This window comes from Sceloporus occidentalis, unplaced genomic scaffold (assembly GCF_023333645.1).
Source record: "Sceloporus occidentalis isolate IW3139 unplaced genomic scaffold, rSceOcc1.0.p SCAF_26, whole genome shotgun sequence".
Taxonomy (NCBI): domain Eukaryota; kingdom Metazoa; phylum Chordata; class Lepidosauria; order Squamata; family Phrynosomatidae; genus Sceloporus; species Sceloporus occidentalis.
The window spans coordinates 14,041,186-14,060,830 of NW_028317006.1; the positions used below are offsets into that span (position 1 = coordinate 14,041,186).

Here is a 19,645-nt window from a genome sequence, read left to right on the forward strand (position 1 = left end):
TGGTATTTAACATAAATATAATGTAATATTTTTCGGGGGAACAAAGTTAAAATTGATGGTTTTTATTGTTTGCTTATACTTGAAGACAATAAACTTTTTTTTTTTTTAAATTGTGTAGAAAGGGAATCTGTGACTGCAACAGACAATAAGATTTTGCCATGCATGGAAGATGTATAATATAAAAGCATTATTATCAAGTGTATAAAACTAATTAAAGCTAAGTGAAGTATATCACCACTCCCCGCTGTGCTATTAAGTAACTCAATCCAGTTAGTTAACTCTTCAAGTGCTAGCCTTGTGTCATGTTGAACATACGTGCAGCACTGAAAGGTGTGGAGAGTCTTTAAATTTAGTCTTAATGTTCCATTTATGAGTTTCCAGTAAAAAAAAAAAAAAAAATGGTTAAAAAAAGTAAAATGCTGTTTCCTAAACTCTTGGCAGTTATCTTCTGTGAGTCAGAGTCTGGTTTGGGAGAACAGGAGATGGAGTCCAAAGACAACTGGCCATAAATGCAAAGCCCTGCCTCACCTTGTGCCGTTTGTCCATACTTTCCAAAAACATTCATATGCTTATGGGTTCTGAGTGAGTTGCTCTGTGGGGGAAGGTAAATCACTCTTGTAGAATCTAAAAAGATCGGAATATTCCAGCGAAGGTAACACTGCTCAAATATCATCATCTTCTTCACCTACTTCGTGCATCAGTTGTTTTAGTCTCTGTCGGAAGACAAACTCCCAGTTAAAGACAGATATAGAGGGCCTGGGGCCAATGTAAGCGAGCTGACGCAGGTACCTAGACTTCCCGGAAGACGGGGATCTATAGGCTGTGCAAACAAAATAAATCATTTAAGAACATAAGATAATATCCATGAAACTAAGCTGAAAATGCGTGTAAGAAAAATAATACACTTGGTGCGGTATTTTTTTTATCTACTAAATAATGTAGGGTCGGACAGATGACTACAGCTTATTCCATCCTACTAATTGGACAAATTCTCACCTGTTTTCCGTACAAGTTGAGTTGTTGGTGCAAATGTTTTCCAATTTGCTTTGAGGGATCTGCTCCGTCCATGCTGATATGGTCCACTGTGGATTCATGTGGCATCTTGGGAAAGGGAAGCATAAAGATGAGTGTATATTGAGAGGTCTTCTACTGGAATTCACTGCATGCAGGATTATGATAAAGGATCAAGTCCTTTATCTGCTTTTATATTACCTGCCTGACCTAGGGCAGCTCCCCTACCCCAGCTGCCTTCATCAAGGAAAAATATGCCCCTCTTAACCAACAGAAATATTTAACCCCTTGGGGTAAGTGACCCGATTGTGTATATAGTGCTGGAATATGACATCAGATCCCATTGCTCCAATTAGAACGGGTCAGGAAGGAATACATAACAAAGATCTGTGCCGGAAAAACACAGATCTCCACTCGTTCATGGGTGGCATCCCTCTGGCCGTCAAGCTGCTGTAAACAACAAACCCACTGTTGCGTAAGATGGCTATGAACGTTGGTATTCGTTGCTTGCAGCAGCTCAACTAAGACTGATGCACCTGGAAACATTGGTAGACCCAGCCGTAGGAATGGGGAATGGGCAAAGCTACACATCACCCCCTCTCATCTCATCTGGACAACAACATAACTGGTGGGCAATAGGACTTCAAAGTTAAGCCATTTGGGAGACATCCCTCAGCTTGCCAAGTACATACCAGCACTGGGAGAGCCCGGAACAAATAGCTAAAAGGATAGTACAGGAGGTTTATGAAGGAAGCAGCATAGAGATCAGCATAACGCATCAGCTGGCTGGAGAAGAGAGTCTGTCGGGACCCGCAGCGGAACAGGCTGCCCATCTTCCCGTAGCACATATCCATCTCATGGGAAACTTTCTGCGTGCAAACAATAGGGCAGTTATGAGAATCCATAGTTTATACATACAGTATACATTACATTAACAAGGTTTAAGTACCAGCTGTCGTCGGACTGTTGTTCTCATCAGTAAGGTAGAATTGTGGTCCATAAGTAGCTAGAGAGACTTGGCTAGGCGTCCCTAATCTACATAGTTGAAGGCGTAAACTGTATAGATAACCCCAGCACTGTATTCAACAGTCAGGTCCCAAGGCAACTTGGTTCCTTTTATGGACAGCCTGGCAAGGGTTGCAGTGGAAGTACATTAGTGTATTCCCCTGTAAGCAACTAGAGATTAATGTTGGCCATTTAGCTTATCGTGGCCTAGTGTTTATAGGACAACAGTGGGGAGTTTAGGCTTAGGCAACACCATCTCTGGTGCATATCGGTTTGTAATTGCTTTGAAGATACTCTAAGTTTAAATGTTCATTTCATGGAAACTAAAATCTGTGCATCACATTGGCAGGACCCGTAGGATCTGACCAATATCCCATCCTGAAATTTTTTCCTTCACTCCACCCTTACAAATTACAACAATCAGTCACCTAACAACAGGGGAGAGATAACTGAATGGGGAAAAATAATTATACAGATCCAGAGATATTATTATTATTGTTAGAATACTGCTCCCTATGGTGTGTATATATATAATGTGTATATATATATAATATATATATATATAATGGATTTTTTTTAAACACGCACACAGCCCACACACCTATATATAAATAAATATATATATATATATATATATATATATATATATATACGTGTGTGTGTGTGACAAATCAACGTTAAAGTTCTTTTTCTTTCTACCCAACGTTGCGTATCAAACTTTGCAGCGGGGCCATATTCTCAGCTGTGGTTATACTATTCATGTTCATTTCAAGGTTAAGGCCACAAGATTTTGTAGGGAATGCACAATTTCACAGGTGTGGTGGGAATTTAAGTACAATGATTAATTTAATTGATTTATGCATGGAGGACGTATAAAGGGATCCCCAAAAGACATGTGTTTTCCACACACCCGAGGCTGTCAATCGTCTGCTCCCTGTCCCTGTGGATAAGGCAATGAGCACTTCTGTCCTGAATACTATAATGTCAGGGCTGACAATCTACACCCTTTCTTCCACGTCAGCCCCTCTAAAGGGAACGAGGAACGCTACCTGGATCTGCTTCTGGATGGAGCTGATGTCCGGATGCTCGCTGCTTCCGCTGTCCATATGTCTGAAGAAAGAATGAGAAATGCACCTTGAATGAAATGAACCTTGATGAAAATCGCCATAATTTATACTCACTTTGCACAGCCCCACACTGTACGTCATTTAGTGATGCCAAGGATTACACACGAGCTGAAGACTTACATAGAATCACAAAAAACACATAAGGACTTCAGCAAGGAAACTAAACAACTGCAAGACTGGAGAACAATCATATTTGTTATATGGTAGCTTGGAGTAAAGAAGAGAGAGAGGATGTGATAGAAATATTTAGGAGAGAAGTTTATTTCACAGGAGAAATGTTAGAGTTACGGTTTAGACTTACTGATATAATTCTGCCAAAAAGATGTCCAGGCTCTTCAGTTCACCAAAAAGCTCTGGAAAAGAAATAAACGTTTTCAGATGACCGTAGACCATGGATAGTCCATTATCTGTAAAACTCTTTCTCCCAGCTGCTTGTATCCATATGTTTTTATTTTCAGAGAATCCAGTCTACACACGACACAGTAGGTCATGCGAGAAACTTAAAATGTCTGGCGCTCTAGAAATAAGATGTAATAATCTCATAGAGTTCCTCTAGGTGCATCCAGTATTCACAACTGGCCCTTGGGCATAAGCAGTGTACTCTTTTAACACATTGGGTTCCAGCAATTTGTGTGAGCTTAATGTACATTGCTACCGGAGAAGGGACGTTGCTTTGGAGTGTGTTAAATGCTTACCGCTCTTTTCAGCCCAGATTTCGAGCTCCTTGGCCAGCTCGGGCACTACGAGGAAGGTCCTCCACCCCTGCCTTTTCTTCGACTTCAGGATGTCGCCAAAGATGTGATCTCCCACATAAAGGATGTCCTTGCCCTTCATGCCAAGCAGTTCACACACAATGTCGGAGGAGCCTGATGCAGGGACAGGGCAAGAGTGAAACACAGACACACAGATGGTCCTGAAATGGAGCGATGGACTTAGTTTGTGATCCATATCACATTTTGTACTGGAAGAAATGAATCGGTCAAAATCTTCTGGCAACATCCAAACAAAAGAAAAATCCCGCAGTATATGATATTCACATTGTTTGTTTATTCAACATTCGGAGTCAGATCTCCGGTTCTGTTATAGGTACTGAGAATAGGAAGTACCAGTCAAGAATGATTAATGGTGAAAAAGTATTCGGGGTTGAAAGTGCCAGAGATAACTACCTGGGGTATTGAAAGGGCTAATCGCATTTCATCATATACTATGCCCCAAGTAAAGATGTTGAGCGTGAGAAAGAATTACCTCCTGAGTACACCGCGCAGTGCTGGTGGGGGCCCGTGTACGTTCCGATTCTCAGCTTCCCATTGTCCTGTACGGAAGGGGAGATAAGGATTGAGAGCGTGTGTGAATAAGAGGGGTCTGTTATCTGGAGCTCTCCATGGTATGACATGGTGGGACACATGATATTTCAGTCTTTGGCGTAAAACCCACTCCTATTTCGGAACCATTCCTGTCTCCTGCACCACAAACCACCAGTTAAATGTTTCTCATCATCCTTTACAACTAACCAACCCGATTTCCTTTTTGTCCCTGGTTTCCCACATAGACTGGATGGAAGGAATGGTTTTTATTTGCTATCAAACTCTATTTCTAGAGTCCCCTTCTACCCATCTTTATTTTAACCAATTATCTTCCTAAACTTAGTGCTTTCTAGTGATTTCTATGAATAATCCTCAGTCAAGTCCCTATCGAGTGCAACTGGAGCTATATTCAGGTGCTCAACAATTGTTTTAATCCACGTAGGCATTAAAACATTTTGTAACCTCTCAAGTCCAAATTGTTTGGTTCTTTGGTAAGTTTATCCCTGATTCCTGTCAACCATTTGGAGTTAAATAGTAGCTTAATGAGTTCCAATACTGGTAGAGTCAACTGTATTATTTAAAATAACTTAATACTGGCACTTACTGAATGGTTAGCCAGTGCTACGGAGTTTGATGGCGCTATATAAAACAATAAATAATAATAATAATAATAAAGCAAGCCAAAATCCCTGCAGTAACAATATGTTTCAACAATATAAAAAGCAAGTGTGTATTATGCTAAACGAACACTAGAGGGCACTACATTTCAACAAAGCAGCTATCTGTAGCAGCAACAATTTCCGCAGCGCTTCTTACTGCGCATGCATTCAAAGAGTCTGACAAAACTAGAACAGACTGACTAAGACAAACCGACACATCGGGTAAAGAGGGCCCGGCTCGCAAACTTTACATTTTGGGTATTTATCCAAAAGTTGCATGGCTACTCACCGTGTTCACCTGACGTAGAACTGTTCCCTCTGCAAAGAAGAGAGGTTTCCTGGTGTCCACAACAATCAGATCAAAATAGGAACGCCATGTTTTCTGGTTGGGATCATTATTCTAAAAAAGAAAGAAAGAGTTAGCCAATGCAAGCTGTGTGACATTGGCTCTCCAAAGCAGGGTAGAAAGTAGAAATACATATTTAGGGCCAGACTGTTGATGTCGGGGTGGCCATCTGGCACTTTAATGGCAGTGGCTGTCTGATGATGTGAGCGCGGCCATACGCTATGTTTTTTTGCTCATGTAGTGGTCTGCCAGGCATTTTCAACCCACGGCCCCCGCACAGAAGCAGCAGATCAGGTACATATGTAATGATGTCGGCCAGAGGTGCCAGATGGCCAGCCCGGGCCTAGTCCCAACCTAGTTACTCTACTGAGCCCTGCATCAGCGCAATGACTTTATCGCTTGGGTTTGCATGCCTTCGACTATGAGTCTGTTTGCCAAATTAGAATGTCTTCCAAAAACTACAACTGAAATAGTTTTACATGTATAGGAGCTCAAAAAGAGCAAGGATTCTAGAAATACATTCTATGAAAAAGTCTTTGCAGAGGAACAAGTAAAAATGGTCTTCTTTTGGCAGCTTTTAGCCCAATAAAAACACCAACTCGGTTTCCTCCATAAAAAAAACTATATTCCTTCTGGTAGAGACCTGGGGTGGGCAGAAACAGACTATTACTCTTCAACAGGTAGCGAACGTTTTCATAGACACTTGTGTCCTTCTATGGACACAATGTCTTTTCATGATTAGGACCTGGGGGCCGATAACTTTGAAAGAGCTTCTGGCAGCAATAATCAACCAAGACCGCGTCTCAAATATCGCTGGTAGACGGTTGACCTTGATGCTTCTGTTTGGAATGGCAAGTACATAAATCCCTAAAACTAATAATTTTATTAAGGCCCATGGAAAAGGGATTGGATAAGATTATACGGTAATGCAAACAAACAGTACAGCCGTTTATTTTTAAAGCTCGCAGACCCCCCCACAAAAGAATACGATGAGAAGAAGCACAGAGCGCTTGGGGGTCTGATTTAATAACAAGGAACTCAGCCTGCAGAACAGGACAGGACAGAACTCAAAGCTCCCATCACCGGGGATTAAACTGATACAGAGCCCAGAACATTGTGAGTATGACGTGTAAACGTTTCACCACCACGGTGAAGAGCAGCTCTGTGAAAACATAGAAACATGGAACTTGACAGCGGATAAGACCCGTTCGGCTCATCTAGTCTGCCCGTTTCTATCTGATGTAAAAACGAAATCTTAATCAGTCTTTGGTCTCGTCTGAGATTCAGTATAGCTTTATGCCCACCCCACGCATGTTTAAATTCCCATTCATACGCTGGCTAGTATTACACATGATGATTCTACACACGGTAAGGGGATGCAGGGAGAGGAGGGAATTCCTACATTCCCATTGTGTGAGGAGAGGCGAACCGGTTGCGGAAAATAAACAGGTGCATTAATCTTGCCCACCTGTTGTTTTGTTACGAGATGCCACGTCTGGTGAGCTTCACATTATCCCAGAGCTATTACTGAGTCAATGATATCATAACATCCAACCTTCACGGTGCCGGGGACACTGAAAACCCTGTCTGTGAGCGCCACTTAAATGTGTGTCAGCCCATCAGTGAGTGTAAGTGTGTGTCAGAGGGGAATTCTGTGTTTGTTTGAGAGAGTAGATGTGAGTGTTTGGCGGTCAGGTAAAGCAGAAAGAAAATCCAGAACACAAACGTGAGACTCCTTGCCCTCGCTGGAAATCCCACCGGCAGAAGAAATAAATAGATGCGGCAGCCATCAATTATTTAAAACATCACATAAGGGGGTAATCCAGAAAACACCTTACATGTTTCATGTCCACACGCTAAACATAGGTATTAAAGTGTTCATGATAAAACTAGTTGTGTCCACATTTAGCAATGGTGGTTAGCAAAATAGAAAGGGTCTGCCACATACCATGTATAAAAAGCCCCATATATCCACTATTTTTTATGATCGTTTTATCACACTAGCAATTTGTGCCAGGGATTTGTTTGATTTGTGAACAAAAAAGTTTCAGCTGTGACGCAAAGAGAGTAACTGCTAGTGATAGTTGCGGCAGCTCGTACAGAGAGTGCAAGCTGCACAAAAGATAAAGGCTCCATGCGGGAGGTAAGAGGGAGTGAGGGAGGTAGAGCTGTACTGTAGATGAGAGAGGGAATGAGGAAAAGGGAGGAGGGAGAGAGAGTGTGTGTGTGTAAGTGTATGTGTATTGGTATGGGTGAGTGAGTGTGTGTTAGCCTATGGGGTGTCTATGGTGTTAGGTTGTGTGTGTTACTATACAGCGTTAGCATGCATGAGTGTTACCGTATGGTATTAAAGTTTGTGTGTTAGTGTATGGAAGCAGCATGAGTATCATCATATGGGGTTATAGTGAGTCTATGGTGTGTTAGCATAAATGTGTGTTAGTATTTGGTGTTAGTATGTATGTGGGTTGGTGTAAGGGTATGATGTTAGCGTGAGTGTGTGTCTGTACGTGGCGTTAGAGTCAGGGGTATACCTAGAGTTAGTGGCACCTGGGAGAGGAAGAGAGTTTGTGTGAGTGTATTGTGTTCAAATGAGTTTGTGTTAAAGCCACTTTGTGTGATAATACTTGTGTGTGTTGGTTAAGGGTGGGAATGCCAAATAAATACTGCACCCGGGCACCATTACCCCTAGATTCTACGCAGATCTGCAGCTATTCCGTCAGGTAAGTAGCTCTGATTGTACATACTCACATTTTGTGTGTCACACCCAACATCAAACAAATAGGACATGATGGCCTGTAGGAGAAACAGAATATTATTCCGAGAGAACATCGAGAAGAAGCTGTGGAGACAGGGATTGCATTCATGCTCACATCTGTGTAGTTATAATCACTGTTTGTAGCCAGAAAGACTTTTGCAACTTCCTTCATCCGACCGAGTAGCAAAGGGGTCCTTGCCTGTTAAAGAACACATGGGAGAGTTATGTGAATTATCTCCGTATCTAACAGGCGGCTGATTAACACTTCAGGACAGCTGCTCGTATAGGTAAAATCCTATCATATACCTCCATATATTGTGTGTTCTGCTACATGATTACTCTGTGGGTACCTGTGTATTCCAGCAATAGCTTATAAAGACTAACTGAATTTGTAAATCTGTGTAGTTCCCATGATTTACACAATTATGATATTATTTGTATAAAATGTATGCAGATAGTGTGATCTGGGTAGGTGGCTTAGCTCGTACAGCTCTGACATTGGATTTTACCCAGGTTAAGCCCTTCGTTAGGACTTTAAAGTATAGTTTGGTGCTTTTTGGGATATATTTTTTTGTCTCTTCCTATTTTTCACACATATTTTAACATCAAGTTAATCCTACCTACAGCAGAATATGAACTTACTCTATAGAGGGTGTTTTGGGACCTCTAATCCTAATAAAATATGGTTTTTAACCATATAATTTTTAACAAATATGGTTCTCCACAGAAAATAATAATAATAATAATATAAACCAAGTAAATTATTTTGCAGAATTCCATAAAGTATTAGCAATGTCGGGTGTCATCTTTAAATCTGTATCTGATAACTTACGTCTTTTAGGACATATTTCTCCAGATTCTTCAGGGTTCTCTCCTTTAGACAACCCTGTGACATAAATAAACCAATGAAATGCATCTGTTAAAATGTCTTTATTTTATAAATAGAAACCAAAAGAAATCCACTGCCCCAGTAGATTTAACCCATCCTTCCTTATTGAGTCACTTTTTGATGCAGAGAGCCTCGTGAGCTTAAAAAGTCTCATCTGTTTTTTTACGCATTAAAAACTTCAATCCTTACAAATAAACTATTATTTTTTTATTTAAAAGAAACATTAGAGAAAGGTGAAAATATTTTTTTTTTTCGTAAATTCTTCCCTCCTTGGAGTTCTGTTCAATGTTTGAAAATGTGGAAGCAATTCAGGGCATTCGGGGGGAAAGTGTAAAGAATCGGTGGTGTGAAATGAAAGCAAAAGCCAATAAGGTTCAACTTAAACAAGCGAGGGAATTTGCTGAAACAAGGGAATGCGTGAAACTGGGGAATGGAAAGACGAGCGACCTTCTGGCTTGTCCCCTTTGGAAAAATTTCCATTGGCCTCCGAAGTCATTTCCGACTCTCTCTCTCTCTCTCTCTCTCTCTAAGCAGTTCTGAGAAGCCAGGCCAGTGAAGCAAGAGAATAAGGCTTTGGCCGTCTGTGCCAAGACAGCGCTCAAGGAGCTACTTGGGGTGATAAAGCGTACAGAAATAAATGCAAGTGGATAGATAAGACCCATTCTGCGACTGCGTTGGAAATAAAAAATCACAAGCAGGCGGTTTCTCTTTTAACTGTTTTGACTGCGTTATTACATATTTGTTATGCTTTACGACCTTGGAACAGATAAAAACCAATATGTATTTTGTTCAGATACCGAGAGATGGCGGCCCAGCCTTAGACTAAAGGTTAAACGGCTCCTCTTTGGGACTCCTACTAGCCATGACCCCTAGAAAACTGTGTCTCAGCAGAAGTGGGTGAGCAGGCTGTGCGGTTATCTGCGAGGCATTGTGCTCCTCGTGACAGCAGACATCACCGCCAGATAATGCGCAAAGCCTCCACACCCCGTCCGCGATCTTACCGAGTCATGCACGTAGTCCATTGCATCTCGCACGTCCTGGTACATGCTCCGAAATGACATGAACAAGTTCCCATGGCGATAGCCGGTGTCACAGCTGTAGAAAAATGCAGGGCAACGCATCATTCGCATTGAGCTTTTTTAGTCTTAAAAACAGCATTTGTGGGCTCATCATATTGCTTTTTAAAAGGGATTATCATAAGTTATATAATGAAACTGTTGAAACCTTCTATAGTTCCTCCGGTCGCTTCATATAACCTTTGCACATAATCCTTATTTACAGTGTGTCGTGTGGCTCCATATAGTTCCCTATAACCACCACCTAGTTCTCCATATAAGCTCTCCCTATAGCTCCATTATTGCTCTCCTCCTACTCCTCATAGTGTCTCTCCTGAGATGTGACAGATCCTAGAGCTCCTTCTATCGCTCCGTATGACTTAATAGTGTGGGGGGGAAGACGTTACTCTAACAGAGTCCAGTAATCTGACCTCTACCTGCTCCTCGTCTTCTCCGGCTGATTGTTAGTTCCTTTGGCTTTTGCGGTGCCAGAAGAGGGACATATAGCCGGAGCTGAGCAACATCTGTTGATAATGGGTGTAAAACCCCTGATCGCTGTCTAAAAATATAATCTATGCAGAAAGGAGCAACATAAGGGGAGACACGGATCTGGCAAAGGGCCTCATAGATGAATTATTGATTTCTTGAAACTTGAAACTAATACTATTTGACCCAACCCTTTTGTCCTCTTGGAGATAGACGTACGATAACAACCCTGAGTCTTGCACTGGTTATAAAAGGAAAATCTAAGACATCATCCAAATTGAGTAAAACATTCAGGCAGTTCTATTGAGTTTTATTTGCTGTATTGTTGTTATTATAGCGCCAGAGGACTCTGTAGCGTTATTACTATGAAGGAGAATACAAAATGAACAATAATATTATATTATTAGTAGCAGACAGGTCCAGTTCCGCATATAATCTCTCCCTGTCTCCCATTTAACCCCAACCCGATGGAAAGTATCCCTGCTTGAAATTCAAATAATATTCCAATAGAAGACAGAAATGTAACCCCTTCAGTAACGCCTAATTATTTCTCGGTATATATGTAAGAAGAGTTTTGCTCACTTTATGTAACGGGGACAGTTGTTGAAGAAATCCACAAGGCAGGCGAAGAGGTATGTCTCTGTGGAGGCAAAATGTAACTCTGGTTTAACCCTAAATTTGAACGTGTTTTTTAATTGGCGTAAATAGAGAAACGTGATAACGCTGTTCTAAGGTCTCTTCCCTTCTCCCTTACAAAGGCTGTCAGTACTAAAGGGATGTACTTCATAATATGGGAGGAAATTAAATGATAATTTAATCAATTCATAATTATTATTCATGAGTGACAAAATGGAGAGTATTAGATATGAAAATCCCCATAACTGTAAGTTCAGATGGCTGCGTCTATAGAATATACATACTGTGGTTTTTAATACATACATTTTCATCAGGAAACACACTAACTTGGTTTATCTGGCCAGTTGAACTTCTAGACCTAGTATTTTGGGAAACTGTCAGGTCTGTGTTAAATTTACTTTTGGCATGTGGCCAGCTGTTTGATACACAAACCCATATACTACACTTCTAGTCTAGAGACAGCATATAGCCACTTGTTTATCAACTGCTGGCCTTCAAGTACCAGATTCTTATTCCTAGTCCAGTCGTGATCCACTGACCATTCTATTGGTCCCTAAAGAGGCTGTAAATCCCCTCTGATGGAAATCAGTACTCACCAGATAGGTTGAAGAGTGTGTTGAGGACATGAAATCTCTTGGTGTCATCCCTCTGTATGAATTTATTTGGATAGATTTCCAAAATTTCTGCCCTAACAAGGATAAGAACACAGGAATTGAGCATCAGGCAACCTAGTCTACGGCCCAGGGACCCTTTCGAGGTCAGAGCAGTCTCATGGGGAAGAAACTTCCCCTGCGGTAGATGAAATGCTTGATGCTTTCCTCCCCCAACCCCTGGTCTCTCTCCCTCTCGTTACTGTTTGCAGAGAGCATGCCATAGTGCAGAAGAAGATCATACTGTGTTATTAATAATTCACCTGATGTCACCTCTGAGGAAAAGAGGGGCATAAACTACTTAGTTACAGTGACAATAGAGGTAGTGAGAAGACGAACTTGCAGAAAGGCTACCGTTTGTAATAATATAAATATTAAAAGGGCTGCCTGCACTATGACCTATGTCAGTGAATGAACCCACAGAGGACATAGAGGTGGTTGGAAGGAATTCTGGCCTCCGGACAATGAATTTATTTATAGGGATATTAAACCCACTGGGATCTGTAAGAAAATCCACCAGCGCAAAATTTAGTTTAATGACAACAGCCCAAAGATATCCAGGTCCTATTTTGCTTGCATGGCCTAGCCTGAACAGCAATTCCACAGCCACAAAGCAGTGGCCACCAGGTTCTGAAATGTATCATAAAACATTCTGTTGGTCCACTAATGAGTGTATGTAGAGTAATTAAATGAGATACAAACTACAGTTATAGGTGCATTAGTGCCCCCACATATATTTTCAGAATTAACAGTTAGCTGCAGAAGTATGGACATTCTGGTGTAGGGTTGATGCGTTGCGAATGGGACTGGGAGCCCCCAAACCACTGTGTATCCAAAGTGAATTACTGCAAATAAATTTGGGGACACTGGTGCACCTTTAACTGGATCATGTGGGATCTCTTTGGGATTACTCTGAATCCCCTAATCAAATGTGTAACCCCCACAAGCTTCACTCACCCTTTTAAGAAGCGGAAACCATGAGTGCAGACAAGGACGTTTCCATTGGAGTCAACTTTCAGCAGGGTCCCTCTGCTGCTGTCAAACACCAGGCCTCTGCCAAAGACAAAGAACAAAGTAACACTAACTATAAATAATGCGTTGACTGTGGTATGTTAATTTACACGGGACATATTGTTATACCGCATGCCCATCAAACACAGCAAGATATATTCAGTGCTATACAAAGAAAAGCATGACGTGTATGTAATATAAAACTCCTAGACAATAAACCTTGATAGACACACGCAATGTATCAGGGCATGCCACAGCAATTCATCTATTGTTTTAAAATCACTATAGCATTCCTACAACAGGCTCATGGCTGTAATATGTGTCCCACTTTCACTCATACTTTGCATTCATAGCCCACATTTTATTGGATAAACAAACGATCCATTCTGATTGATCACATTCAATATGTGACACTCTACAGCAATGACTCTCAGAAGAGTTTTTTTTCAGTTGCCACAAACGTAGCAGCAACCAAGTTCTGGTGGGCAGCTAAGTGGTCGCTTGGCTTTACTGGTAGCTGTGCGTACACCGCCTGTGAGAGGATACTGAGGTCTTCTCCCGTGACACCACATTGTCCAACAATGAGACTGCACAGGCCGGTGGCCACCTTCCATCACTGTGGCCAAACTTGAGAAATGCTGCTCTGTTATAATATTCCAGCATTACTGCTGGAACTTTTACATCTTTTGTTACAGCGAGTGAACACAGTTTTTTCATATTTGCCCCAGAAATGATAATAGTCTTAAGACGGTTTCCAACCTGAGACTCATGTGTCTCCACATAGTATAAATGCCGGCCTGCTAAAAACAAACTTATTTACCATAAGTGCTGATTATTTTGTATAGAAGAAAGTCAAGTTTCCTCATCATGGTTTCCTCATCATGATGTAGAACACCCCAGAACTACTATCTCGCACGTGATCTATCAACAATGCATTCCTGATTCCCGGAGGTAACTGCGTGGGCCACATGAGGCACAATCCAACAAAGCCATTAACTAGCACAGAGACAGAGCGACCGGACAGTTGCTTCCAGAAGTTACTACCCTGCATTCCAGTGTTCTCTTAGAGCCCATATTCCCACACACGATTGTGAAGTTAGTGAATTTTGCACTAATGCCTTATTCTGTCGATAACAGATGCACAACACAAACAAACTACGTCATGTCCATGTACACAGTACACAAAACGTCATTATCTATACATTGCACACATACCGCTATCATATGCATCCAGGACAAACTAACACACGTCCCATCTGTGCTCACGATAACATGGAAACAACTGTACTCAGGGTCCCATTGATTCCATCTGAAAACCTTTTGTGGTCCCGAAAGTGTGTGTGACTCTATATATTTTTCTATATCTTCTCATTACTGTACTTAGTATAGCATTTTATTTCATTTAATTTGTGCAATTTATAGCAGTCCCCATTATTGTCTCTTACAATGCCATACAATTATCAATCCATAAGACAGAATGCCATAGTGTGATTACTAACCAGCATAGAACATCAATACAATGCACCCAGTACTGATCAATGCAGTATAATTTATCTATGGGATATAATATAATGAGGTACTCCATACGCAAGACAAACCATTACTTCATGGCATAAAATACCACAATCTACTATCTTTTAATTAGTACACCGTAGAGAACCACACTTTTGTCTGGACAAGGAGCTGGATATCGCAGTATAATCCATGGCAATCGCAGAATACTGTTTAATAATTTGAGCCCAGACTGGAATGTCACAATGTTACCTGTACGCATGATAAGATGTGACTTATTTAATATTCGTTTCTGGATACAATATCACTGTTTGTCTTACACATAGGACACAATACCATAATACAAACTGTACATCAACCAGCAAAGATAATCAAACCTTAATCGCAAGAATATATAGAATGATAAAGCATAATCTGTTAATAATATAATGAAATGGGACGAGCTATACGAGCAGAGACCCCAACACAAGAAGATGATTATAACATCTGCACGCAGGATGGTGCTGCGGGATGCACAGCTTGCTATACAGCAACAGCATCTCGTTCACATATCCATAGTGAGTCAGGAGCAGGTGCAAAACATGCCACGCAGATCCCTTTCATTCTGTGTAATTAACACTCAGGGAAGTCTGAAGTCTGAATAAACCCACACACACTCTCTACATGTCTGACATAAAGCATGCCTCATTCTTTACAAAAAAGCTTCACTTGATAATAAGGTAAAATAACGGAAACCAACATATGAATTAATGTCTATTTGGGGTGATTGATCTCAGTTGTCTCTCTAGTAATTGCATATGCACGCTCTGACTGTTCATATGACATCGTAAATGTAAGGAGATGGTTTGCCTTTTCCCATAGGCAAAGGAATATGTACCCCAGACAGGGATTATTACACCTATGATTCTCACACTGCCTTGTGGTATAAGTGAAGGCAGCATTAATATTATATTGATACACAATGACATAGCGTGTGAGGTTTACTATGGTGAGATAATAACTGATTTCCATGCAGACACGCAAACAGAATCACAAAAAGAGATATACCTTGTAAGGGATGTCACTTTTAGTGATGAGATCAACAATTCTAAAGATCTCATTGTCACTTTAGAATGATTCTGATTTTATGAAACATTTGTGTAACATCATTTTTATTTATTTGCTGTGGAGCATCCTAATAAAAGATAATTTCTTCCAATAGATGTTATGCCAAAGATGGATTCCTGTGCATTTTAGACTTGTCATCATCATCAATTTGTGCCATTGTCTCTCTTTTACAACTTTTATTTCTCCTTTCATATATTCATCACTAATACAACCATGTTTCCTGAGGTTACTTTCTCCTGTTTTGGGTTTTAAGTCTCAGTTTGTCTTAGTCTGCAAAGGTCTGCTACTTGAAAAAATGTCAAAATGTGTTCCTTTATTTAATTTAATTTATGCCAGTAGTAAAGGCAGGCTAAACCAGCTTTAGAAAGCATATTGATATTAATCTGTCAGAATCTCATCTCCTGCTGCCTAAACTATTTTTAAATCCCTGATCCTTTATCTGCCTGCTCTGATCTTGTATTAAAAGGTAGCCAGCGATGAGTACTGAACAGGGGCGTACCCAGGGCACCTGGAACCTGTATGTGGCACCCACAAAAAATTAAACTGTATGTCAACTGGAAAAATAGAAATCTGGCAAAATAAATTATTAAATTATAAATAAATTAAATAAGTTTAAATAAATAACATTTACTGAAAATATATGGTACAGCATAACTCCTATCACTATACACTGAGCCAGACATTGATGGTAGTACAGCATAACCCTCATCATTATATACTATATAAAACAGCATTCAGACATTTGGATCATTATAATAGATGTTTAAATACACAAACCTTGTTGGAAAAGTGGGGTCATATTTATACTCCAAGATCTCATGGGGATACCCGATGGATACCAATCTGTCCAACAGCAACTCGAAGCCAAGTTCTTCATAATCAGGGGACCGGTACACTACAGGGGGTGATGAGGATAACAAGGAAAGAAAAATATGAGTGGCAAGTTGTTTTGAAGTTGATCTGCAACGTACATAACTTCTGACTTGATACCACAAAGGGTAAAAGTAAGTTTGGCAACATCTAATCCATTTTACGAGGTTCTAAGGGTTATACTACACCAACCACCCTTACCAAGTTCCCAGCTGTACCCCAGCTGTCCTCATTTGACATGATGACATGCCAGAGCATGAGTTACCAAAGGTTGAGAGAAGGCATGATGGGGAATATAATGGGAGATTAAATGTTCTCTAAAGCTTTACCAAGTTTAGTGGATCCATTAAGGATCTATAAATATTAAAGGAAGTTCTAAGCTAGTCTTTTGTTTACAGACACCAATATTTGAGTGGATTATACATATTTAAGATTTATTATACATAAAGACCAATTCAAATGCCTTTACGGTAATGATGACATTGTATCTAAATAAATTACCGAAAGAATGAACTCACGGCCCAAATTTTATATTAATTTCAGGGATTGGCAGTGAAGCAATCGCCAGCATTTGTAAAAAAATAAAATAAATAAACCATTAAACTAAATTAATCTAATAGTTGGCCTTCTCCTTCTGGACCAAGGGTTCTCTATGTGCATCAATTCTATTACAACACGCTTTCTTAGTATTTATTTTAGTTATTGTAATAGCTCTCCTTAATCTGCTGGTGTTTTATAAGTATATGTAATAAAACACACTTTAAACGTTAGCTCCTGAACATTTGTCAAACTCATACGTTCTCAAAATGTTAACCCTCAGCCTCCAGACTTCCAAGGGAGGTCTCTACACAGAATACCTTACCCGGTGCACAGGTGACTTCTCCACCGGTATGGCTCGAAGATGAGAAAACAGATAAATCATATGGTCTTATTTGATGCCTTATTGCATTTACTTCCTCCATATTTCTTACACGCTTTTCATATCGTCCATCATTTAATCATTTAACAACTCGCTTTAATATTAGACAATTACTCACTGGCCAGTGTATAATCCATATCAAAACCAAAACATTTTATCTTCTCCAAGGCCAAGCTGCGATTCACAAATACCCTGCGTAGGGAAAGGATGATGATTAGATTTTTCTCAAAGCCAGCATGATTTATTAAACTATGTCATTTTATAGTGCTCAGATAACTAGCTATTGTTCCCAAAAGTGGCTCGACAACTTATCCTATACTCCTTGGCCACGTTCCTTACTACTGTCCAGTAAGGTATAGGACAGAACTCTATGAAAATAGTTCCTCATGTCACCATTTATTACAGGGATGTATAACCTCATTCTCAAGCACTGCATACATATAAGGTCTTTATGTATTGTGAACAATACTGCTCAATGAAGACCCATGTCAATAATTTGATAACATTATTTAGAAAAACCCTATAATCCTATAATTATATCCTATCATCATATAACAGGTGTGCAGTCATCCGTCACATATGTATTATGAGTTAACGGCTTTCTTCTGTGGTGAACGAATGTAGGTTAGATTGTCGATGCATGTTCCCTTTATACAGTCTATTAGATATTTTTCTAGGAAGTACCTATTCCCCCATACATTCTTAAGTCATTGTCCTCTTGGAGATAGCGGTACAGCAAGTTGAAGGAATGGACCGAAAGCATTAAAGATGCATTAAATAATCTTTTGGTCTTCAAGGATACTTCTAATGAAGAATAAGTTGATGTATCATTTGGATTAAAGCCACCATGTTTTGACAAAATGGAAAGCGCAGAACTGTGGGTCTTAACTGTTTCAGGAGTGTTGTCCATTCCTGAGGACCTCAAGATGTATCAGAATTCTAAATAGGAGAAACTCAATACTTTTTTGGATGGGACATTCTCAAAAACCAAATAAAAAATGAAAGAACCTTAGTTACATGGGATTGTGAAGAATGACAGTATAAAGTATGTCGGCTCACTAATAAGCATTGCAAACTTTTTTTAAAAAAAAGCTCTACTCTTTCTAAGACCTCATGGAGAAGAGGTCACTGGGGTCTTGAGCGCTAATGTGACTACACATCTTATTCTAGGAATTTGTTGGCAAGCTAAAAGTTTAAAAACGAAAAAACACATATTTACAAAGCGATAGTAACAATGAACTTGTCCACATACAGGGTGAGGAAAAAGTGAGAACAAAAGGTGGGCAAATAAAAGGAATCATTAGTCCACAGTGCAAGTTGACTAAAGCAGTCAAACAGACGGCATGAACCAAATCTTTTTTTTTAAGCTGAAAATGGTTTAAATTCACGGATACTCAGTTATTCTGATATGAATAATGATAATTTTGACATCACCGTCTACATGCTGCCAACGCTAACAGGCGGTGACACCCAAGATGTGATTTGCTGCAGTGCTTGCAGTTACAGGTAGGGATGGGTTGTGCGATGGGTTGTTTCGGTTAAGTAAAGCTGTAGTGCCAGCCCCTGCCAGCCCCTGCCACACTCACCTGTGATGGTAGTCCCTCTTCAGGGTCCTGTAGTCAATAACAATGGGTTCTTTGGAGCTGAGGCGGCGTTCCTGAAGCTGGCGGCTATCAGTGGCAACACCGTGCTCTTTGCTGATGCTACCCATAGTCAGAACGCTATCCTGTGCCAGCAGTGTGCACAGTGCTACTCTCTGACTGTTCTGAGTCCCATGTCCCTGAAGCTCACCATTTACAGGTCCAAGGGTCTATGTTATTCTGCAGATTATGTTATCTGAAAGAGACAGCCGCTGCCCCATTCCTCCCTCCCTCCTGCTCCATCAGCCCCCTCCTCTCAGTGTCCTGTTCCTAATTCTTTTCCTGACACTCACTGGGTTCTAAGAACTGGATTTGCGGTTATGCGTGCTTCCTATTTCACTTGCTATCTTTTTTCTATCCCTGTTGTTCTCTACCTATTCCAGATATTGTGTTCCCCATTTCTTTCTGTTTTCTCTTCCCCTCACCCCCTCATCTATCCTTCTGTTCTGCTGGTACCTTTCTCCTTTCTTTCCACATCTTCCTTTTTCTGTCTATCTTCTGTCTCTCTTGTACCTAACTCATATCCCATCTTTCTTTTCTGATTGCCTGATAGCTCCTGTATGTCAAATTCATGATAAGGTTTTTAGATTGTAAGCTCAGAAGTCCATCATTCTTGCCAGCCACTTTGTATAAAAGTGCCATAAGGCTAGAATGGAAGCTCAA

The 19,645-nt window shown here is 40.4% G+C and overlaps 1 protein-coding gene across 1 annotated transcript; it reads right to left on the minus strand.

Annotated features, from left to right (window-relative positions):
• Positions 1–662: 662 nt before the first annotated feature.
• LOC149300214 (cytosolic purine 5'-nucleotidase-like) lies at positions 663–19,053 on the minus strand. Its single transcript, XM_089485662.1, has 18 exons — positions 18,929–19,053; positions 17,461–17,534; positions 16,331–16,448; positions 12,881–12,976; positions 11,870–11,961; positions 11,220–11,277; positions 10,098–10,191; positions 9,040–9,093; positions 8,323–8,406; positions 8,201–8,245; positions 5,396–5,506; positions 4,389–4,455; positions 3,839–4,009; positions 3,445–3,496; positions 3,066–3,126; positions 1,704–1,880; positions 997–1,101; positions 663–713 (listed from the first exon to the last, which is right to left on the minus strand). Exons 1-18 carry the CDS (start codon positions 19,051–19,053, stop codon positions 663–665), a joined length of 1,635 nt encoding a protein of 544 aa, XP_089341788.1.
• Positions 19,054–19,645: the final 592 nt, after the last annotated feature.